This window comes from Thermothielavioides terrestris, chromosome 2, assembly GCF_000226115.1.
Source record: "Thermothielavioides terrestris NRRL 8126 chromosome 2, complete sequence".
Taxonomy (NCBI): Eukaryota; Fungi; Ascomycota; class Sordariomycetes; order Sordariales; family Chaetomiaceae; genus Thermothielavioides; species Thermothielavioides terrestris.
Window position 1 is genome coordinate 691,191 of NC_016458.1, and position 22,238 is coordinate 713,428.

The following is a 22,238-nucleotide window of genomic DNA, read 5'->3' on the forward strand; positions in this document are numbered from 1 at the left end:
ACCGGGTCCGGACACACTGCCGCCTACGACGCAGCTGGCCGTGGTTTGCCATTACGCGCCCAAAACAACGAGCCCTTCACCAACAGCCAGACATGACAAACAGGCCTGTCATCTTTTCCCCAAGCGCTGGGCTGGTTGCAAGAAGTGGACATGTTCTTGACAGGAAGCAATCCCAAGTTGCCGGTTGTTTGCGCCGCAGCTGGCCGGTCGCCCGCCCAACAGCGGCGGCTGGGAAGCGCTGGACCTGAAGCGCAGAGCGGTTAGGCTCTTGGGGTGCCCTTGGTGGGCGGCCAAGGAAGGAGCGCACCCTTCGATGCGTGAGAAACCTGGAAGTCGCAGCTTTCCTGCCTGTCCCAGCTGCCGGATAAGCTTGGAGCAAGCAAGTCCTCTGGGCCGCGGCGGCGGCTCGGCTTCTTGGGCTTTGTTCCTTCCATGTTTTTGGTCATTCGATCGAATCGGCTTGAGCGACCAGTGCCAGCCGGCCGTGCGCACACCCGACCCTTGGCTTGGGCTCGCATGATCCCACCCACCCTTGTGTTCAGGTTGGACACTAGACTAGGGTACCGAGCCTTCGCTTCCCGCTGCGCCCACACCTTCCGTCACTGCAACACGCTCGCCACACACCCCTCCCCTGCCCACCCCAGCAGCATGCAGCTAACATCTGCACTCTGCACCCGTTTCCGTTTCCCTTCCCGCTTCCCATGTCCCGCCCCCCTGTCGCGGTCCCCTCCCCCCGGCGTCGTTAACTGAGTACCCACTGTGGACTGTGGGCGATCGAAACCGCTCATGCGCTGGAGAGCTGCCTGATTCGCTACCGCAGCAGGAACGCAGGCGGCGGTGTTCCACTGTCGGGGGGGTCTTGCTGGACTTCATGCAGCCCCTAGCTTATTTTTCGCTTTTTCAGCCCCGCTGGTCGTGCACACTAACTTCGGGACCAGGCCGCCAGCAAGAAGGGAACTCCCGCCCCCTGATAACTAAAGGGCTCGTTCAAGTTCCCGTCCCGGCGCAACACTCTGGGTACATCATCACCCGCGCCCCCCCACCCTCGGCGGCACATCTCCCTCCTGCCTCCTCCCTCCTGCCTCCTCCCTCCTTCCTTCCCGCCTTCTCGTTCTTCGCCATCCTTTCTCCCCAGCCTGAGGTCTCCTGCGACCTGTGGCTCCACTCTGCCCTCTCGACCACATCTCGTCCTCGCAGACGTCTCGGAGCAGAGAGCAGTAAAACGCAGCGCCTCGTCTGCGAGCTACCGCCCCCATCCGCCTTGCTTGAGGGTTCCTCCTGAGGATCGCAACGCGCTCCCGCTGGAGCGTTCGAATGCTTGTTGGGCGGCGTGCCCTTCTGTCTCGCTAATTGCCCGCCCGGTCGAGCTGCGCGCCAACCATTGACGATCAAGGTGCAGCATGGCGGACGACTATCGGAGAGTCAAAGAGGACGGCGCGCGAGATCCCCAGGAAGCCATGCGCTACCCGCCTCCGTCTGAAAGTGATGATCGGAGACGGCCCCCTCAAGCGGGCCTAGACAGCGCTCCGCTGCCCGCGATGCCGTCCTATCCACCCCCAGGGCCGGCTTACCAGCCAGATCCGCGCTATCCGGACCGAGGCTACCCCCCGGACCCAAGATACCCACCAGATCCCCGGAGCTGGCCGCCGGAACCCCCAGCTCCAAACGGCTATCACCCTCCACCGGACCCGCGCTATCCCCCTCCCTATCCCGCTCAAGACCCCCGTCAGTTTGAGGACCGGAGGCAGTTCGACGACCGTAGCAGGCCTTACGACGATAGGATGCGGCAGTACGACGATCGGCGGCAGTACGAGGACCGGAGACCCTACGAGGACCAGAGACTATACGATGATCCTCGGCAGTACCCCGACCGCAGGCCCTACCCCGACCCGTACTACGATCAACAGCAGGCGGCTCAGGGGAGGGGTGGCGGGTATGGCCCCGACTACTACAGATACCCACCGGCCCCCTATCCGTATGGGATGGGCCCGCCGCCGCCGCCTCCGTCGACTCAGCAGCAAACGGCGCCGAGGCAAAGGACGTCCATTGCCTGCCGCTATTGCAGAAAGAGAAAGGTAACACTGATGCTCGCGCCGGGGGCTGCCGGCTGGTCTTTGCACGCGTAGGGGCTAACTTGGACCTCGGTAGATCCGTTGCAGCGGTTACACCCACACGACGAACGGCAAGTGCACAAACTGCGACAAGCTGCGAATCGACTGCATCTTTCAGCCCGTCTCGTCGAATTCGTCTGCCGCTTTTGTTCCGGTGTCGGCTGTTCCAGGAGGTGTGCCTCCAGGAACCCCGCTTTACGGAGCGTACGGGCAGCCTTTGCCCCCTGCCACCGCGCCAGCGCAGCAAGCTCGCCCTTATCCGTATCCGCCGACTGAGTACACCCCGCCGATGCAGTCGCCTACAGGAGCATATGTCCCTTACGACGACAAAGACCCCGGGCGCCGACGGGCCCGCCCGCTCGAGGAGGAGCACAGTTCGCGACCGCCGCCGCCGAACTACCCTCTCGACGATGATCCTCGCAGACGATCCCCGGTTTCGCTCGGCAGCAACGGGACCCCGCCGGCGGCTTATCCGCAGTACCAGCAACAAGGCCCCTATGACCGGGACCGGCCCCCGACTCCCACCCGGAATAGCCCGTCTCGGCCTATGCCGCTGCAGCCGCCGTCAAGAACGCCTCAGGTCCCACTATCTCAGGTGCAACCGGCGCAGCCGCCGCTGCAATCCCAGCTGCTGCCCCAGGCGCGGCCTCAGCCCCAGCCTGCGCCGAGCAGCTATTCGCAGCCTCCTCCGCCGAGCAGCTATTCACAGCCCCCGTCGAGCAGTTATTCCCAGGCTCCCTCGAGCACTTACTCTAACCCGATGAGCCTGGATAACCTGATGGGGCCGGGCCCTCGGACGGTCAACGACATCGACCGGAACATGCTCGGAAGGCTGGACAGACGGTCCTAAGTCCTAGCCCAGGTTGGGCCATCGCGGTGCAGCCGACGAACGGTTTAGTCTGGCACTAACGTGGAACCCTATCAAGCGTTTCGCCGTCGGCGGTGGGCCAAAAATTACGCGGTCTAATCTTTAGCGTTTTCTCCCGTCTCCCGTGGTGGAAATGCAAGCTGATATTTTTGTTGAAATTTTGCACGTCTCTGTTACTGGGTTATTTATCGTTTTCCCTTCCGATTTCCTGCTTTTGCTCTGGGTTTTCCCTCTGGTTGTTGGCATTTGTTTCCGGGTCCATCCTTTTTCATAATCGCTCCTATCTGGCTTTCTATCCATTTTTTTTTTTTTTTTTTATCTCTGCTTTTTTTTGTTGAGGGTCGGGGCGGAACAGCATCAGGGGCGGCGATCTTGTGGTGATATTATGGCAATTTCAATCGAGCATTTAAGGACTCAAAAGGTTGACAGGTGCTTGTTCTGAGCCTCGACGTGTCATTTCTGCTATTTTTTCTCTGGTTTGTGCTTTTTTGGGGGCGGTTGGCGGGACAGGCGCATGGCTTTGAAGAGTGAGGTAGCCTCACGGCACGGTCATCTGTTTTTTTTGCTTGGCCTGGTGTTCTCTCGGTTTTTTGGGTGTGTATGTCTCGTCCACCTCTTGTTCGCAATCAAATGCCTACCTATGCGAAGCATGCAAACCTTGTGCAACAGTAGCACTTCCGATCTCTCTTGCCAACCTGACCTCGCGAGTGGGAGAGATCGGAGCGGAGCAGTTCCGCGTTAAACTATCGACCGAGAGTCGTTCCGTTCTCGGTCCTCGCTCGAGTCCCATCACCGCTACGGTCTACGCAGTACCTTCTGCGGTGTGTTCCACAGTTGAGTGTCCACTTTCCGCCAGCCGCGGGCCCGCAAGCAGCGCCGGCGGGCTACCTAGCGAGCTGATGCTATATGGAATACAGTGCACACAGTAAGTAAGAAGGTCAGGTGAGTAAGGTAGGTAGGTACCGTAGTCATTGACATTGGGCATACACAGCACATAATGGGGTGTATGTGCCGCGTTAGACTGGGCGAAACCAGCTGTTCGACCGTCCGCAGGATGGAAGAACAAAGAAAGCGGCCGGCCGCTCTCCGGACGCTCTAGTAGGTCCCCGATCCCAAAGCGGCATGATCCTCAAATTAGACGCGATTTCCCCCCTCCCGCAAAGCGGCGGTATCCCAGCAACGTCGGGCATCGCGGATTGCCGGCTAGCCTCCCATGGTGGCAGCACGACGGGGCCTGCTCTGGTAAACACTAGTATAGTCGGCCAGCTCCCAGGGACCACCCGGCTTGTTTGTCCATTCGCATACGCTTTCCAGGCTGCTACGCTACGCTTTATGGGCCGGCGGGAAGGCAACTATTGGGACTCGAAGTGCCGATGTCGACGGGACTCATCCCTGACTATTACTGCGCTGGGGCGTGTATGTTTCCGTACCGTACAGTCAATGGAGTTCGACAGGGACACTGCCTTGCAAGTGCCGGCCCTTGTATGGGGTGGTTTTTTGGGCAGTGTCCCCATCATCCTTAGCTCCGTTCCCATCTCGGTCACAGATGACGGGCCGGTGACGGTGCTAACTGTGTACTCCGTACACCGATGGTGATGTGCGGTGCAGCAGGAAGGGGGGCCGGTCGCTCTAACGTTGGTTGAACTACAGCAGGCTGTACGGAATACTCGAGCTCCAGTTCAGAGGAGGCCAGACCGCCTCACAAGTTCTGGTCAGACGGCTTATTTGTGAAGACCAGCCCCACCCCTCCTCACCGCGACATGCCGCCATGCCCACCTTGGGCTCTCCGGCGGAGGTCAAGGCGGAGGTGGATAATCCTCCCAGAAAGACCAGGGAAGCCTGCATACTTGGTAGGCCGTGGCCGTCGTCCCCCAGCACGCGCTGCTGCGTTGCGCGCCAGGAGGGGGAGGGGGCTGGGAAGGGAGGGAGGGGGTTGTTGTCCTCGCCGGGGATTACCGCTGTCTCGTATTTTTTCCGTCTGCTCTCCGTTTTCGATCGAACGTCGTGCGTATTCCGTACGGAATGCATTACTTTGAAAGGAGCTCTGCCTCTTCGGCGAGCGAGAACGCTTCCCAGAGGCACTCCTGAGAGGTTCAGAGGCTCCAGAATCGCAGCGAAATACATCACTGGGGGCCGGGAAGAGCGATCTGTCACTTGCAGCCTACGAACAGACGGGTCTCACGCATGACGTTACATTTGGGCAGGCCGAGGTCAGCAGCTCAGAGGCTCTCTCGTCCAAGATGCCTGCTAGCAAATACCTAAAAGAGCTTCCAGCATGAGGCCCAGCGTTGACCGCTGCAGCGGCAGAGTGGCGCGCCAGCACCAATGCGCTCCTTCGGGCGTCAGCTTCGAACCCACTGGCTCTCATCTCACGGCGGGGGTCACGACTCTCAAATCATTACTGCAGTACACCATCGTGTACGCAAGAAAACGCATCGACGCCTAACACTCATGACTCGCATAAGCAATGCATCAGGCTCAACCTATCACGGTAAGGTAGGTAACCGGGGCTGTCTCCGGGGGGCTAGTGTAGGTGGGTGCAATGTTTTGATGCCAGTGCGACGATCTAGGGGGCCCCAGCCGGCAGGAATCCATGCCTTAGTATTCGTAGTTTCCATATTGAACGGTACGGTAAATGGCAATGGGCAATCAGACATCGGATTCCTTGCGGACCTCGTTGTGAGCTCCATGTGAGATCAGACCCGTTCCAGGCCCTCACGGAATGCATTCCATTGCGCGAGGGAGACCGGAGGGGGGACGGGAACCCCAGGTTCATCCCAGCGGGCCGAAGGGACCGAGTGGAATGTAGGTCAGGTTCGTGGTCCAATGCTCTGTAGCCGTGTTGGTCAATGACTCGTCGTCGTGCTTTGTATCAAGGCCCAGCAGCTGGCATACGAAAGACTCCAAGGCCAAGAGGGGAGTGAGCGTGTCTGAAGCAGGGACAACCCGAGATCCGAACCGCTGCTCTCTGAGCGCGCTATTCCGAGGCGGGAGCGTCCGGCCGCGGGGACAACAGATGACGCGCCACCCAAACCACAAGATAAACCCGTTGGCAAGCGCAAAGCGAACCTGGGTTGCCCATTGTTTCGCAGTCCGAGGGGGGCACCTTCCTCCCTTCCATCCACGCAATGACGTCCTAATTGCCGAAGCGCTCCGCCTCCTCCACTAACACGACCCATGCCGTGCCCCCATCACTCGAAGCATCATCAACAACGCTCCCAGCCGCCGAGGCGCGCTGTGGATAGGTTCGCTGCTCTGCTGACGGAATTACAAAGAAGTGAATTCAGGTCCACGCGTTTTCGTGTCATTGAAACGTGTCATTCGAACGACCCTTCTTGGCCTCACACGCGATCGCCCCCCGGGGTGCCGTTAAAAGGAAGCTGGACGCGAGTCCGAGCGAAACCGCTGCGATGTGAAAGAAACCCGAGAGCTAAGACGGCCGCGCCGCTGAGCTATCAGGAGGATTCTGCGAACCGAAACCGGTTGAAATCCTACCTGGCCAAGATTGATGCTAGGTCGGCACCTGTCAGTCTCGTAGACTGTGGTGCCCGGGCTTGAGCAGCAGCGTCGTTTCTGGCTTGTGGCCGTTTAAACTTCCTGTCCGACGCGGAAGGAATCAAAGGGAACAAACATCGCAGGATCAGGATTGTCTGGAAGACTGGGAGAAAACAACCCCTTGGTATCGCCGCTCCTTCTTGACCATGAACACCCGTCTCAACGCGCTCGGCCGCTAATACCATAACACATCCAGGTCCGGATGACGGGTTGGTTCCCCTGCGTCAGACCCGGCCGCTCTGCTTTCCGAGTTTCGACTCCGCCTCAGCACGCCTCCTTACACTAGAAGCCAACCTGCCCCCTTCGCACACCACCTCGAGCTTCTCGGGCGCTGTTGTGTAAACGTTTTACCTCTAGCCGGCCCTGAGACAGCGGCGCGCGGACGTCAACGGCATGATCCCAAGTGGCGGATCGTGGAGCCTGGCCGCCGCCAACAGCGCTTCCCAGGTAGCTGAGGAAAACCATCTTCAACATACGAGAAACACGCACACGTCGACGCATGGTTCCTGAAAAGGGCATGTTTGGCCCCCCCAGGCTAACCTACCTGGCTGGTTAAGGTTGGGCATTGCGACGCTCGCCGTGGCAGGCAGCCGCATGTCAGCTTACTCGGAGCCACGTCAGGCGTCTTGGGGGGGAAGGGGGGAAGGGGGGGTGGCCCCCCTTCGACCGAAGCTACCCAAGCCTACGGATGAATGGATGATGACTGCGTCTGCGTCCAGAGGGGTGGGAGACAAGGACAAGACCACAAGCCTTCTTAGAGGGCGGTTCCTTTTTTCTTCCCAAGACAGAACAACATGGACAATTGAAGACGGTTCTAGGCTGGGATCTCTGCTCCTTAATAAATGTGGACGCTGACACGACGACCAGGCCGGGCCCGAACGATGGAAGATGTCCGCTTCTGGTTCTCGTCGGCAGTCGGCCTGCCGGGTCTCAGTTCCCGGATGACAAGCCCAAGTCATGCCGCCAGCTCCCCTCTGGTACGGTACCCGGTCTCTGGCAGATAGGCTAATTGTGCCTACAATGTCGGAGGCTACCACGCCATCATCGAGGGCGCTCGATGCTTGCTGCCAGTTGGCAATTTGGTCTAACAGATTGGGTGGCGGGATGTCCTCCGACTCAGCCGCCGTTGATCGGTTCCCAGCGACATTCCGGATATGAAAGCATCGGCTTCAACCACGGCGCCGCGGCAGGCAACGCCCTCCTTGAGACACCTCACGCAACAGGAGCCATGCAGGTGTCGTGCGTCTGCAACTCCAACCTGTTGACAACCCCGAGCTCCGTATATTTCAACTGACACAAAACTGATCAGCCAGCACCGTGACCCCTCCCCCGCCTTTGCCTGGAGGCACCCTGCCGACGATCCCACCTGCAACGCGCGGTCCGGTTTCCTTCAGTCCCTGAACGAGCTTACACTACGAGTATTCAAAAGAAGGCCTGTCGACCCGGCTAGATTGAAGACCCCCATCGCCTCTTGCCTGTGGAGACAAGCATGGGTATCAACAGGGGTTTTTCACTTCTGGCGCTCGCGCGTTGCGAGGACAACGAGCAGCCAAGTGGAGTCGTGAGCCTGGCCATGTCTCTCCAATGATTTTCAATCGTTCTACTGGCGATCGATCGCAAGGTGTGTGTGTGCGGGCGTTCGAGTCTACGCGCCTGGCAAACCGCTTTGTTGCGGAGCAAATCCGCCCGAGTCGATGTGTCGAATCTCCTGAGGACAGACAGGCCCGCGGCCTCAAGCCCTAGGGAGCACGACGGCGAGCGGACACAGCCCGGGGCCTCCGTGTCCCTGGCCTAGCTCGATGTTTGTGCACACGTCTATCAGACCATGGGAAGTAAGTCTTGGATTCCTGCCCGCCGGCATCCTCCCGTCTTTGCAATCCCACGTCCTGTGCCAGGAAAGTTAAAGTCGCGGTACTTCAGGGTATGAAGTAAAGGATGACTCCATACTGCCCTATGGCGATTCGCTACAACAACCACCGCTGTTACCTATGGCACTGAACGGATGGTACGGCTTCTCGAGCGCAAGTTCCTCTCAGGCTAGCGTTCCCCAGCTTGAGGGCTGAGACCAGCGCGCATCCTGCGCCTCCAATCCGAGCGTCGGCGTTGTGATCATACTTGCAATGCAGGACCTGCTGGGCAGGATAATCCAATTAAAGGGATAACACATTCTAGTTTGTATAATCAGAGCTACAATACCTACCCTACTGGTTTCTGGTGTGACGCTGGCGGCTATGTGCTGAGTATCTCTTATAGCAGGCCGATACAGCCCGGCAACAAATGACCCAAGGGCTGCGGAACAACTAAGACCTGGGTCTAAGGGACGAGCAGACACTCAATCGCCTTCTCAAGAGCCAGTGTGGGCTATTTTTCCTGATACAAACCTTCAATTGCCGCACGATCCAGAATTCCCGATGCTGTGTAACAACAAACCCTAGAACTAGAACCCTAGCCCTCCTACGATCAGGAGCCTCATCCAGGCCGTCGTCACGTTAGGTGTGTTCACCCGCTAGACCAAAAGCATTGCGTGGAAAAAAACGGGCACAGGGCAAGTTGTGGCCGTACTCTTCCTTTCCAACGCAGACCGGGGGCTGTTTTGCCCGCCTGTGTATGTACCGGCCCGCTACTGACAGAGAAAACGCAGCGAGAAAAATAAAACAAAATAAAGTAAAAAGACGGATCTGTGGAACAGACACAAGACAAGAGACAACAAAGTGGACAGCTAGGTGCAGACGTACATGAGGTATCACCGCGTAGATCCATCGCTCTCGCTCGCTTAAAGGTGTAAGCATGTAGATCATGGGGCAGGAGATGCGCAAAGGAGAAACCAAGATTGGAACAGAAGAAGAAAAAAATCACGGAATCCAAGCCCATCACGCCTGCCTCTGGGACAGTGCGCACCGCCAGGAGAGAGAAAGCAGCTGATACGCAAGGCCGATGCAGCCAGCGGCTAAGCAACCAACTCAAAGCCAAGCCAAAAAAAACAGGCAAAGAAAAAAAAAAAAAAAAAAAAAAAAAAAAAAAAAAAAAAAAAAAAAAAAAAAAAAAAAAAAAAAAAAAAAAAAAAAAAAAAAAAAAAAAAGCCACGCTAATGCCAACGCCAACCAGGCTACTACCATCTCGTGGATGCAGCAGGGCTAGTACCGAAAGACATGCCCCTCCTTCTTCGGCGTCGCCCCGTACACGTCATGCACATCATCATCATCATCATCCGACCCAGACTCCCGTCTGCCCTTCCCTCCCGCCGCCGCCGCCGCCGCCGCAGCCGCGGAGGACGATGAGCCGCCAAAGCCGGGATGGTACGGCTCAAAGGACAGCCGTGGCGGGCTGTCGCCGAGCCTGCCGGTCGGCCGGGACATCGAGTGGGAGCCCGACGGCTCGGGAACCGGATCGCGGAACGGGTCCTGGCCGTCGTCGTCGTCGTCGGTCGCGGTCTCGTGCCGCGGGGTGGCGCTCGCAGACCTGGACGGGCCTGCCACGGCCGCGCTGTCGTATACACCAAGGTTTGCTTTGCCCTTGCCGTTGCTGCTGCTTCCGGCTATGGGCTTGCGGCCTGGCGCCGACGGCAGCGGGCGGGATTGTAACTGTTGCTGTTCTCGTTGTTGTGGTTGTTGTTGTTGGGACGGCGGGGCGGGGTTGGAGACGTTGGTCCTACTGTCGCCGATGCCGAGGTGCTTCTTTGCTTGCAGAACCGCCCGGTGGTGGTGGTTCAGCGCGTGCTGGAGCTGCTCGTTGGTGTCGATCAGGCTCTCCATCGTGTCGTTGTCTGGCGCCGGGTCCTCGGCCGCCATGTACCCTTGGATGCTGCGTGACGCGCTGGTGCACCGCTCGGCGAACTCCTTGATCAGGTCGTTGGAGAGCACCTCGGAGGGCGGTGTACTCGCCACGACCTGTTCGAGAAGCTTGGCCGACGTGCGGGCTTCTTCTAACCGGTTGGCTAGCTCGACCGGATCGGGAAGACGCTTGCTCGATCGGTGGTGACGAGGATAGTAGGTCTGGGGCCATGGTTGGCGTGGTTGATAGGGGTTGGGCATCCCCGCAACTGCAGCCATCGGCACGCCTCCCTTCATCAAGCAGGTCAGCATACACGGACTTTTGGCTTCGCCCTCAACCCCCCCGGCAGCTTCAAAACACTTACTCCATATGCTTTATACGCTTTCTCCTTCTCCTTCTTCCACATCTCAATGATCAGCGCTAGTCCCTCGTCGCCGCTCTTGGTAGTCTCGAACGCGTCCAGGGACTCCATCAGGATCTGGCGCACGCTGGGGTCCCGCCCGCCCCTCAGCAGCTCCTTGGTCGTGTCAACAAACTTCTTGTCCAGGAATCTTGTGAAGCCAGGGCCGGGGTTGTCGGCCAGGATCCGGACGAGCATTATGGCGTTGTATTGGCATGACGGCTTCGACCAGTGATCTCGCGTCATGAATTTGCGGGTGAGGCGGGCGCATTCGGCGGCGGCGGCCGGAGAGGCAACGGCGGCCTCGACGATAGCGGGCAGGAAGATAACATCGTCACCCTGCATCAAACGCGGTTCTTCTCAGCTTTTCTTTTCCTTTCGTGCACTTCCGGCCGCGGCCGTGGAGAGCTGGCCGCCGGGAAGGGAGAGCGAGCTCTTTCGCGACGTACCGACGCGCTTCCCACCGAATTGCAGAATTGTTTCTGGAGCAGCAATCAACACGCTGCCTTGTCAATGTCTTGCTGTCCAATTCATACCACACAGTGCGCGGCGACAACCTCGGGGGGCTCGTTGGCGAGGTCAGCTGGGGAGTCATCGCCGCTGCCTGTCGCGCCCGCGAGCGAGCGTCAGCCGGTCTGCCATTGCCCGCTCGTTACCCAAGTAAGGGAAGGAGCGCTCACCACCAAACGTTGGGCGTTTCCTTATGGTGCCCAGCACCTTGTTCATGCTGAATCCAGCCATGTCTCTAAATGCGACAGCCGGGCGCGGAACGGCGTTTGCCGGCGTGACCCCGATTCGAGCGGCGCGCGTAAAGGCCGGCTATAAGAGGAGAGACCACGTAAATCGTCCGCGAAAAAAAGTCACCGGTGCCGGCCAAGTGACTGTTTCGTTTGGACGGTGTCGCAAATTGCAGGAAAACTCGTCCGAGGCTCTCGTGGCTCATAAGCGGAGGTTCCGTTACGGTTGTTGTTCTCTCCCGCGCCCCGTGTGCCGCCCACAGCAGTCCAAGCGCCAGGCAGCAAGGGTCCTCTTTGCGCTTGTTGCTTCAAGGCCCCTGTTTTCACTACAACATAAACTCCACTACTCGAAAAAGCCCCCCAAGTGATTTTCTGTCTTTAACAGTTGTCGGCCCCAGCAAATCTCCAGTCTGGCGCTCCTGTATTTTACTGCTAGGCTCCAACGTTAATAGTGCTGTGTGGGTGGAGCAAAGCACTGTTGGCTGCCTCCCGTCTGTGGTGTATCGCAATATGTATGTGCAATCGTCGCGGCGGAACGCGGTGAAGAGCCAGGCAGCAGAGCGAACCAAATCCTGCGCCATCTTTCACCCGCCAAGCTGACTCGGCTCAAGAAGGCACCTGTTGAGGGGCAGATGGAGCGATTTTCGCCTTTGAATGAGCTGCACTTCGAAGTGCCGAGACCAACCTCCAGGTGGCACAGCCTCGCAGTTGCCGTCGTGACGCGCAAGCTGCCGTGCCTCGTGGTTCAACGGTCGCGGGCATGCTGCGAGTGGGGCCACTGATAAGATAACTAACCCACGGAGGAGTTTCACATCACGGTCACCTGAGGCTTCATGGGATGGCCTCTTGTAGTCTTTGCATGCAACGGACTTCGAAATACCTACACGATAGCACCGGAACTCATGTCTTCCTTGGATGAAAGGAAGCCTAGATGACGCAGGTTTGTATAACGTTACATACACGTGTACATGGACATGCATGTGCACACTGCCACACAAACGCTGCCAACCGCCTTCTCCATGGCGTGCCACCGATGCAGCCTTGTTCTACTCGTCGTCCTCGTCATCAGGGTCTATGTCCTCGACAACGAGGTTGCCTCCCCTGCCCAGCTTTTCTCCTAGCGTCGTGGCCGCACTCGGCTCTAGTATCTCCCGAGGCATGACCGACGCGATTCGGAATGCGTACTTGTGCTCGTAGCCCTCGGGCTTCTCGGGCGCTTTTTCGCCGCGTTGCTGCCCCAGGAGGTCATAGCACTCCACAAAGGCGTAGAGCTCCTCCGTGGTGGTTTGACTTGTGAACCTCCGAACCACGCGCCCGGCGCCGGATGAGGCGGGCATGTTCAGCGCCAGGCGGACAACGCCCTTCGTCGCCGCATCGGGCTCCGGCGCCACTGTGCTTGCCCGCCACTCCCTCCACTTCTGTCGCAGCTGCTGCAGCCGTGCGGCTGCCTCGGCTTCCTCCCGCGCGCGCTTTTCCGCAGCAGCTGCCGCCGCCGCCGCCTCCCGTTTCTGGCGTGCTCTCTCCCGATCCGCCGCCAGTGACCTCTCATACGCAGAGTCCTGTTGAGACCGGAGCTTGCGTGCCATCTCCTGCGCGGCGCGCTCTGCCCGGACGCCGTTGAGGTCCGGACCGTATTTGGCAATGGCACTCTGAATGCCGGCGAGGTAGGCCTCCGGCGTCATGGGGCCAACCAAGCGCTTGACGATACCCATGCGGGTACTACCTTCCTTGGGCGTGAGGCAGACCAGGCACGAGAACGGGAACTTGACGCAGTTGTACTCCCGGGCCACCTGGTACGCCTCCGAGTCGAGCACGTTGCCTCCCCAGAGGATGATGTTGTTGGCGGGGTCGTTGATGAAGTTCAGAACTTCGGGCGACAGCAGCGTGTTCCGGACGAACGACTCGGTGTCATCGTGCTCCGGAGAGAGCAAAACCGTCAACAGGAACTTGACATCCCTCTTGGCCGTATCCAACGCCTGGGCATGACCTCCCTCAAAGAAGGGGAGCGCCTGCGGCCCGTATTCCTCCTCAAAGTCGCGCCGGAACCTCTGTGCCGTTTCCGTGGGAAGTGTCACCCTTCGCCCGTTGGTCTGCCTCAAGCCCTTGGTGATGGAGGTTGCCACGAACCGCGGCCGCAGCGACAGCGGAAGGAAGGACAAGAAGTACAACAGCGAATTGAAGACAGCGGCGAAGACGGTGTATCCTAACCGGAAAGGCGCAAACAGGACTGTTACCAGGAAGGGGGTCCTGTAGAGGAACGGCGGCGACGGTACTACGCGGGGCGCAGGCTCTGTCAGGCGCCGGGTGGACGATCGGTACGGTCGACTGTCGACATTCAGGAAGCTTTCATGCAGATTATCATGCCTTGCAGCTGTACGCGGGAGGTTCTGGTGTGCGGCTTGGGCTTCGGCAAGCGGATCGGGGCCTTCGCCGTCGAAGAACTTGGCGATCGCGATCTGCGCGGCGGTCAGCCTCAGTTTGTGGGCGGCACATGGTTCCTCTCTGGCCCGATACCGACCTGGACATTCCACTGCGACCTCTCGAGCAGCGGGATCGCATCCTTGATATCCTGGCTGGTCACATCGGTGTATTGCTGGAGGGCCTCCCGCTGGCTCGCAGTGAGGCTGCCGAGATCGAAGTTGCCGTTGCTGGCCATTGTGTTTCAGCGACTGCAATTCCCATCCACAGCTGAGTCTGTCTTTCAGCGGTAGTTGAGCGGCATCGACCGGGGCACCGCTGTCTTCTCAAACTGAACTGGCCGTTACCGGGCAAAGTGAGTGCTGGCCAACAGAGTGACTGTCAACAATGGAAATGCAAAGACCAGAGACAAAAGAGCCCGTTCCGCGGGCTGCTTGTGCAATATAAAATGCCTCAAGCTCCGGCAGGAAGTTGGCATGTGCTTTCGGGGACATCCACGGTCGCGGTATTCTTTGCATCATCACTACACTACTGCAGTACGGAGTAATCCATAGTGTACACATGTTCGCGGTTGGCAGCACATGAGGTCAGCTTTTGCATGTGGCGAAGCATGTGCAAATAGGCCCTGGCTGTGCCGTCCACTAACGTTATAACGGGGCCCTAGCGGCGGGTTGCCCGTGCAAGGGGTGGTCCGTGTCCGCGTCAAGGCTGGGGCTCGCTTGAAGGACGGGAGGGGCACCCGCGCTTGCGCTTGCTCGCTCGCTGGGTCCCGCAACCGATCTGACGCCTCGTCGAGGTTGGTCAAAGGGAAGCCAGCTGCAGGCCCGATTCCGTTCCGAGACCAAGCCACCTCGCCTCGACCTTCGCAGCGCTCGCCGTCAACGCCGTGTCTCCCGCCCGTCCTTCTGTTCTCCCGTTGTCCCGCCCTGGTGTGCCGACACAATTGGGCCCGTGCCCTGGCGCAATTGGCCGCCGCTCGCGCTCGTGCTTCGCATCGCATGCCTCTCTTATGGGTGCCTTATCGCCCGCTCGATCGAAACATGGGAGGATTCGGATACCAACAAGTGAGGACGACGCTCTCGTTCCTGGCCCCGCCTGGCGCCACAATGGTTTCTGGCTCCTGGGCTAACCCTTATGTGCCTTCAGATATCGTAGACTCGAACCAGGCGCCGACCCTTTGACCTTTTCCGAGCGAATGCCCCGTGCCCGCCATGGCCGCGACTCGATACTCTTCGAATGACCTGCGTCGTCAGGTCGGTTCGCCGAGGTCCAAGGGTCGAGGTAGGTGGTGGCGCCAGCCTCACGATGGTGGCCTCGCCGCTGATGCCCATGCTGCAGAGAACAAGGACACGCTTTGTCGGAACATTCTCATATATGGAAATTGTCGCTATGAGGATCAGGGATGCACCTTCAACCATGACCAGAACAAGAACCCTCCCCCCCAGGGAGATGTGTAAGTTGGTTTGTCGAAGACCTATCCAGCGCCGTCGGTGTTTCGTTGCCCAACCGCCCCTCTCTCGGGTCTTTGCCCTGGAATTCTCCGCCCGCCCTTGCCGCAGCCTACGCCAACGATACCGGCTGAGTGGAAAGGCTCGCTGCGGAAAGTCAGCCGCCAGATCATGCGAGAGATCCGCGAGCTGACGGCTTGGAAGAACGAGAGAGACATTCGGCTCGCTTCGAGTCTGTCGGCGTCCCCTTTCTTCTGCAGGAGGGGACCGCCAGAACCTTGCGCCCAACCGATCATTCCGTCGTTGTCATGTGTCTGACCCCCTGCTAGTGTCAAGAAGGCGTTCAACGTCGATTCTCCGTCATTTACGCCCGCGAGCCAGCAGTCCGCGCCGGCTAAGAAATCTACTCTTTCCTCACAGGCCGCAAGTGCCGCTCCATTCACCCCTCGTGGTGTAGGCAGTAAGTTGGGCCAAATCCGAGCTGTGACCTACCTTCGCGTTCTAATGCTCTTCCAGCGCCGAGCCTGCCGCAGACCGTCGAGCCTTCGGTGTTTAACCCCGCAGCCATCAGGGAGTTCACACCACAGAACTACGACATCAGCAACACGGTAACTCGTTCCCCAAGGATGTCGGTTAATGGAGCACGCATATTAATCTCGGCGCAGAACACCAACGGGGTGACTCAGGATAATGGGCTGTACAATGACCCCTTTACAGCTATGGGATCCATGGCCTCAGCGCTGCCCGCCGCCGGCCAGTTCAATCTGTATGCCGCCGAGCACAACGCTCTCACCGCTTCTGGAGCGCAATTCTACCCCCAGCACGGGGCGTTTCCCACGGCCCCCCTACAACCACCCAACTACCATCTCTATCAACCATTCGATACATATCGGCAAGATCTGCAGCCGTGGCAACGGGCAACCTATGATTTCTTCATGCCGGCCAAGATGCGGGAAGAGATCCAGAGGAAGATGTTTGCCACTCAGCAGGTGATGCCAAGTGAGTTCGATCGCCGCGTTTGCTGGCCCCCCCTTTTTGCTAAGCGGCACTAGATTCCGGGCTGCCTCAACTTGAGCGCTGGCACTCTCTGTTTCCCCTGGACACCAACAACAGAAAGAACACTTCCTCTTTTGGCTACCCGAGTTGGGTATACAAGGCTCAGAATAGCCGAACTGGGTCGCACTACGCCCTACGAAGGCTTGAAGGTATGGACCACTACTGCCGAGCAAAGAAAATAAAGGAATCCGCCGAAGCCCGTGTTAACCGCGCTGTATCAGGTTACCGTTTGACCAACGAGAAAGCTATTCTTTCCGTCATGAAGGAGTGGAAGAAGATCAAAAACGCCAGTATCGTGACGGTTCATGAAGCGTTCACCACGAGGGAGTTCGGCGACAGCTCCCTCATCTTCGCATACGACTACCACCCCCTGTCGAAAACGCTGCAAGAGCAACATCTTCAGCCCGCTCACGGCAACCGGTATAGAGCACCCAGCGCCGTTCCGGAGAATGTCCTCTGGGGATACATTTGCCAAATCGCCAATGCACTCAAGACCATCCACTCGAACAAGCTCGCAGCCCGGTGTCTTGAGCCCAGCAAAATCATCCTCACGGATCACAACCGCATTCGACTTGCTGCGTGCGCCATCTTGGACGTAGTGCAGTTCGAGATCAACACCAAGACTGTTCAGGAGTTGCAGCAAGAGGACCTCGTCAAGTTCGGGAGACTGGTGCTCTCCCTTGCCACGGGCGCTCCTCCAGCGCACCTCAACAACATTCAAGCGGCTCTCGACTCGCTGGGTGCGAAATACTCGGCAAACCTCAGAGACGCAGTGGCCTGGCTCATAGCGCCTCCAAATCCGGGCGAGTCCAAGAGCATTGACAACCTCATCAGCGGCGTTGCCACGCACATGACGACCTTCTTCGATCTCAGTCTCCAAGACAATGACGAGAAGCAGTTCCACCTCGCCAAGGAATTGGAAAATGGCCGGGTGGCCCGCAGCGTCATGAAGCTCATGACCGTGGTCGAGCGCGGGGACCTCGGTGGCACGCAAGCCTGGTCGGAAACGGGGGATCGGTACCAGCTGAAGCTCTTCCGGGACTACGTGTTCCACCGCGTCGAGGCCGATGGGAAGCCGAATCTGTCGATTGGACACATGCTCACCTGCATGAGCAAACTCGAGGCGGGCGTCGACGAGATGGTGGCCCTGACCAGCCGCGACAACGAGACGGTCTTTGTGCTCACCTACCGTGAGCTCAAGAAGATGTTCGACCGTTCGTTTAACGAGCTCGTGAAACACAGCAAGACCGGCGCTCCTGGAGCGAACAACTAGGCGGTGCGCCCCGTTGAGCGCGGTGGCCTCAGATTGGACGGCTCCCGCCTCAGGTTGTCCTTACATCTCGCCTCGGGTTGTTCTTACGACGGCAACTCGCCAGAGCAAGCCCCGTTGTACACAGCCTAATCGGACAGGGGGCTGTCCTGCTGAAGGATTATTCGGTACGCGCAGCGGTCAATATCAGGTGGGAAAGCAGGCTGGATCGATGATTCTCGCCCAAGAAGGGGGGCGCTGGTTATTGTGAGTACGTGACCGGACAAGGCTTTCATTGCAGTTTCACTGCGGTTGCCCACGGGATGAGGCAGCCAACCATGGACTCGAGACCGGAGGCAGGGTGGGTTAGGTGGAAGACCCAAGGCGGGTGGGAGGTCCGCAAGCAGGTACGCATCTATACATCAGGCGGTATGCACGGTCAGCGATAGCTGTTGATGAGCCAGCGTGTACCGTGTTATCATCACGTAACAAAACACGAAATATCAGAACATGTTTTCTCTCCCAGCGGCGCGAGATTTGCGAGGTGTTGCGCTGTTTTGCAAGGCGAACTGGGCCCAAAAAGCGGCCTGTCAAATGTGTTTTGCAGACGTTTTGCCCCTTTCCCGTGGTATATACACTAGATCGTTACGCCCTGGTCAGGGGTATGCCGATCTGTCCCTCGCTACAGCAGCACCACGGTGTAATGGAGGCCGATTGGCCACCGGCCAACTTCAACCCTTCAGTAGGGGGTCGTGAACTGTGATGATCCAACGATGGTCATCAGGGGCCGTTCGGCCCACTTCCGGAGAGTGCCATACCCTCCCCACTCTCTATCTTCGATCCGCGGCGTCTCAGACAGCTTTCTGAAAACTTTCAAACAATCTCTCGGCCGGATGACGCTTCTCCAGTCCTTCGCACAGTTTCAATCCTCATCCGCCTGAAGAAAAGGGTTCGCAATAACCTCGCTGCCGTTGACCGGGCTGACCACCACGAGCAGAGTGCCCCGGACGACGACCAGCCCGAGCGGCCTGGTCGTGGTGTTCCCCTCGTCGTCTGCCACCGGATCACGTTGGTCAGCACGCGCGCGTTCGCCACCCCTTTGCTTATTCCATCCTCAATTCCCCCTTTGACCGCAGGCAAGACCGGGAGCAGCACTCACCTCTCAGCACCTCCTCCACGTCGTCCAGCACCAGGTTCATCAGAGCATCGTACCCCTTCAACACGCCCGTCGCTGTGAAACACGGCGAACAGCCTCCGCGTCAGCCTGGTCTTTTGCCCCTCCCAGTGCCTGGGTAGGTAGATATGGCGGGTTGCCAGGCCAGGGGGGCGCAAGAACAACAAAGTTCGAACTCACCTTCCCGCCCGCCGTTGAACTTGACCGTGATCCGCTGGTCCATGTATTTCTTGAGGTCCAAGATGTTCTCCTTCTTGGGCCGCTCCTTGCTGCCGGCATCCTGGCCTGCTGCCCCTTGTTGGGCGTGATTGCCTGCTGCTCCCGCTCCTCCTCCTCCTCCGCCTCCCCCAGCTGCGGCAGAGCCACCGCCGCGGCCGCTGCCGCCTCCGCCTCCTCGACCCCCTCTTGGTCCGCCCCGGCCGCCGCGGTGGGGTCGGTCTGCCATGCTGCTAGCCTGCTGCTGTGTGCCCGTCGGCGGGGGAAGGGGTGCTATAGAGGAGATATTGAGTCAAAGTCGGAGGTATGCGGTTTTGGTGGAAATGCGCTGGAAGCAATGGTGGTTCTTGTTGCAGAACGGATCCTGCCGTCACAGAGGTTCGCGTTCCGTGGTGGGGCCCGACGTGCCAAGCAGAGGTTGGAGCTCAGAAACGGTGGGGCCTCTTGGCAGCCAAGCAGGGTACGTGCGTGTGGTGGGGCCACCCGTCCATCTGGATGTGGTCCGAGCGCCGCCAAGCTCTCAACCCTGCTGGCCGGGGCCATGCGCTGCAGGGGTGCGTGTTTGGGTCGAGGACACTAACGAACGATTGGTTCCATTGTGCTTTGCAGGGCCAACCTCAACTCTCCAAGACGCATTGGTGAACCAGCTCTCAGTGGCGCCATGAAGCGCCGGCGACACTCGGCAGACAGAGAAATGAAGTAGAAGAACAATGCCCTTGTTTCTCAAGCCTCTTGTGGATTTTCCTCGCGCCACTGCCCTTTCTCGCTGTGAAACAGCCATCACGCGGGCGACTTCCTCAAACCCCTTTAAGCCTGGGACATACTGTGTACTCCATGTGGCTGCCGTTCCAGTAGGTACCTCAGTTGTCAAAAGACGGCTCCGTATTGGAGGGCACGCGCTACTTTTGGCAGAGGAGAGCAGTGTCGCGGTACATCCCCCAGATACCCGTTGTAAACGCTGAGCTCTCGACAAGGGCGAAATCGTGGATGAGGTCTCCATACAAAACACTCGCGTGAATTCCGAAGCATTGAGCGCCCGGATGTCGAAGCCGATGTGTAGCTGCACCTCGGAGTTGGAGTTGCGCATAACGGAATGTACACTCCTAGCAGGTGCGTCTACCTGTATCCCAAGGAGATGAGTTCAGTTTGAAGTGTGGTGGCAGCCGTTTGTCCCGCCAACCACAGTGCGTCAGGCTTGACGTGGCTTTTGAGTCCGAATCCAACTCTTAGAATACCTACCGTCGTTGCTTTAGTGAAAATGACCACCTGGCAAGGCATTTTGATACCGAGGGGTGGCTGGGCTTGCTGGCCATGCCAACACTTTTTCCCTGCTTGCTGGGCATGCTGGCATTCGAACTTTGGAAGGGAGGGAGGGGGGAACGGTTGCAATGTTGACAACGGTTGAGGCCCTTCCCGTAGTTTAATCGACATATCTGCATCATCTGGCATGTCGTTGCTTATAAGTGCTTCAGTCGCTCAGTGATGTCGCTAATTCGCAACTGCTTAACAGAGGTCGGCATGAGCCCAAGAGCTGACTTCCCACTATTGTTTTGCATCCCGAATTACCCTTGTTGTTACTGGACAAGCTGAGTTGGTTGACGCCTTGTCTGTCGCTGTAGTGCTCCGCTTGAGGGGAGTTGAGGCTGCCGAGTCTTTCATCATCCCCTACAGCTAGCTGCCCATAATCACCACGGACTCAAGTCCCTGAGGAAGCTGTATGCATAGCTTACCGCAGTCAGGAGCCCACAGGCACTCACTCAGTGCGCTGGCCGGGCTAATCAAGCTCGTGGTGCGATTCACATCGGGCCGGGGCTGTTTGGAAGCAGTTCCGCATCATGATACTTGGATGCAGAGGTATGCAGTCGCAACAACGCTCCAGCCGTTTTGCTCCTAATAACCTCGAGTGCGCGCCCGCTTAGCGTACGGTTTGAGCACACGTGGGAAGCATTTGGTTCACCCATAGATCAGGAAGACGGGGTTTGACCAGCTGGACATTTCGTCGGGTGATGGGAAACACCTGTATACCGTTTGCTCATATGAGTCTGCCTGACTCCATTCTCAGCCGGGAGACCCGAACACAGTCAAACCGAGACTCGTGGAGTGGTAAAGCTGACCTTGACGGGGAGACAGTCGATGGAAGGTGCAACCTGGTAGCTCGTCTCAAGGGGACTTAGCGCCGCCGCTGCCGGGTTGTGCTTCTACGAGTCACAGTCCTGCCGGTTTCAGGCGCAGGCCCAGGAGGGGCAAGGTGGAAGCCGCTTCAAAGAAGCGCATCGAAATCTTCCCATGAACAAACAACTGCCTAGGCTGACAGTGAGTTACAATAATTGTGGTCCTAGTTCAGGAAGAGGGATCTTGGGCGTTTCAATCTCGTGGAACCTTCAACACACCACTGTCTATCGCTGTTGGCATGTCCAACACGCAAGATGTCATGTTCGAACGGCCCGTGCCTGGGAGGATTCGAGGATTTTCGGGGTCTCATAATCCACCAGGTTCGGAGAGACGCAGCAGATTCCCGGAGAGATTGTGACAAGCGTCCAGAACAGGAGGTGCACTGCTGTCGCAATCGCCGCCTTGGCCTGCTGCTTCGTGCCTGGCCCGAGGACAACAATTAAGTCCTTCTCGCAAGTACCGTGGGGAAGCTGAATGATGTTTTGGGTGCTGTCCTAGGCGTGCAGCTCACACACTGCCACATTTTGTCGGCCCCTTAGCCCCGGTTGGAGGGTGAATTGGGGTTGTGTCGAAGCTTTGGGGACAAACAAAAGGAGCAGGGGGGAGTCCAGTGTGCAAACCCGAATGCCGGAGGGTTCAACTGGCCTCTTGCTCGCGGAGTCATCGCAGTGCGGTTGTTCCGGTGATCACGGTGTCCCCGTCGTGTTCACCACTGGTGGGAAGTTGCCGTTCCTCGAGTGTCTGAGGCTATCTGCCCCGTCTGCCGCCGGCCGCACCCCGGCTGGCCCAGGCTCAAGACCCCCCTTTCGTAACCGTCGACCTCCACAAAAAGCCCCGACTCGTTAAATCACGGGGTCTCAGCGGGCTAATAAGTTCGGCACCCAAGGTACTTGCTCTTCCGTGCCTGGCGATTTTGAACACTCCCGGTCGAGCCTACACTTCCACATTGGGCCAGAAGGATCATCAGCAGCACCCCGCAAACCAGCACATGCTTGAGAAAAGCCTTCAGACGGGTTGTGACGCTCCAATGGAAGACAGATGCTCCATCTGTAGCTTAGTCGCC

At 58.5% G+C, this 22,238-nt stretch overlaps 5 protein-coding genes across 5 annotated transcripts; 2 read left to right on the forward strand and 3 right to left on the reverse strand.

The window, feature by feature from the left end:
* Positions 1-1,229: 1,229 nt before the first annotated feature.
* THITE_2111441 (uncharacterized protein) lies at positions 1,230-3,021 on the forward strand. Its single transcript, XM_003651275.1, has 2 exons — positions 1,230-2,075; positions 2,149-3,021. The coding sequence occupies exons 1-2, from the start codon at positions 1,401-1,403 to the stop codon at positions 2,959-2,961; spliced, it is 1,488 nt and encodes a 495-aa protein (XP_003651323.1). The 5' UTR covers positions 1,230-1,400; the 3' UTR covers positions 2,962-3,021.
* Positions 3,022-9,668: 6,647 nt separating this feature from the next.
* On the reverse strand, positions 9,669-11,605 carry THITE_2153799 (uncharacterized protein; the record flags this gene model as incomplete). Its single annotated transcript, XM_003651276.1, has 4 exons — positions 11,386-11,605; positions 11,242-11,309; positions 10,670-11,044; positions 9,669-10,595 (listed from the first exon to the last, which is right to left on the reverse strand). The coding sequence occupies exons 1-4, from the start codon at positions 11,444-11,446 to the stop codon at positions 9,669-9,671; spliced, it is 1,431 nt and encodes a 476-aa protein (XP_003651324.1). The 5' UTR covers positions 11,447-11,605.
* A 586-nt stretch (positions 11,606-12,191) lies between these two features.
* THITE_2111444 (uncharacterized protein) lies at positions 12,192-14,456 on the reverse strand. The gene is made up of 2 exons (XM_003651277.1): positions 13,961-14,456; positions 12,192-13,898 (listed from the first exon to the last, which is right to left on the reverse strand). The coding sequence occupies exons 1-2, from the start codon at positions 14,096-14,098 to the stop codon at positions 12,489-12,491; spliced, it is 1,548 nt and encodes a 515-aa protein (XP_003651325.1). The 5' UTR covers positions 14,099-14,456; the 3' UTR covers positions 12,192-12,488.
* A 112-nt stretch (positions 14,457-14,568) lies between these two features.
* Positions 14,569-17,880, forward strand: THITE_2111447 (uncharacterized protein). Its single transcript, XM_003651278.1, has 8 exons — positions 14,569-14,924; positions 15,007-15,141; positions 15,199-15,313; positions 15,638-15,768; positions 15,825-15,916; positions 15,974-16,307; positions 16,361-16,513; positions 16,586-17,880. Exons 2-8 carry the CDS (start codon positions 15,072-15,074, stop codon positions 17,635-17,637), a joined length of 1,947 nt encoding a protein of 648 aa, XP_003651326.1. The 5' UTR covers positions 14,569-14,924; positions 15,007-15,071; the 3' UTR covers positions 17,638-17,880.
* Positions 17,881-18,452: 572 nt separating this feature from the next.
* On the reverse strand, positions 18,453-19,419 carry THITE_2111451 (uncharacterized protein). The gene is made up of 3 exons (XM_003651279.1): positions 18,968-19,419; positions 18,773-18,844; positions 18,453-18,666 (listed from the first exon to the last, which is right to left on the reverse strand). Exons 1-3 carry the CDS (start codon positions 19,230-19,232, stop codon positions 18,536-18,538), a joined length of 468 nt encoding a protein of 155 aa, XP_003651327.1. The 5' UTR covers positions 19,233-19,419; the 3' UTR covers positions 18,453-18,535.
* Positions 19,420-22,238: the final 2,819 nt, after the last annotated feature.

What these genes read in the sequence shown, in the direction of transcription:
- THITE_2111441 (XM_003651275.1), top strand. Translation starts at nt 1,401, where the DNA reads ATGGCGGACGACTATCGGAGAGTCAAAGAGGACGGCGCGCGAGATCCC. An exon ending in GCTATTGCAGAAAGAGAAAG is followed by an intron (nt 2,076 to 2,148) that starts GTAACACTGATG and finishes GGACCTCGGTAG; the next exon opens with ATCCGTTGCAGCGGTTACAC.
- THITE_2111444 (XM_003651277.1), bottom strand. Translation starts at nt 14,098, where the DNA reads ATGGCCAGCAACGGCAACTTCGATCTCGGCAGCCTCACTGCGAGCCAG. An exon ending in GGTCGCAGTGGAATGTCCAG is followed by an intron (nt 13,899 to 13,960) that starts GTCGGTATCGGG and finishes ACCGCCGCGCAG; the next exon opens with ATCGCGATCGCCAAGTTCTT.
- THITE_2111447 (XM_003651278.1), top strand. Translation starts at nt 15,072, where the DNA reads ATGGCCGCGACTCGATACTCTTCGAATGACCTGCGTCGTCAGGTCGGT. An exon ending in CACCCCTCGTGGTGTAGGCA is followed by an intron (nt 15,769 to 15,824) that starts GTAAGTTGGGCC and finishes ATGCTCTTCCAG; the next exon opens with CGCCGAGCCTGCCGCAGACC. An exon ending in ACTACGACATCAGCAACACG is followed by an intron (nt 15,917 to 15,973) that starts GTAACTCGTTCC and finishes ATCTCGGCGCAG; the next exon opens with AACACCAACGGGGTGACTCA.
- THITE_2111451 (XM_003651279.1), bottom strand. Translation starts at nt 19,232, where the DNA reads ATGGCAGACCGACCCCACCGCGGCGGCCGGGGCGGACCAAGAGGGGGT. An exon ending in GTTCAACGGCGGGCGGGAAG is followed by an intron (nt 18,845 to 18,967) that starts GTGAGTTCGAAC and finishes CGTGTTTCACAG; the next exon opens with CGACGGGCGTGTTGAAGGGG. An exon ending in CGTGGAGGAGGTGCTGAGAG is followed by an intron (nt 18,667 to 18,772) that starts GTGAGTGCTGCT and finishes ATCCGGTGGCAG; the next exon opens with ACGACGAGGGGAACACCACG.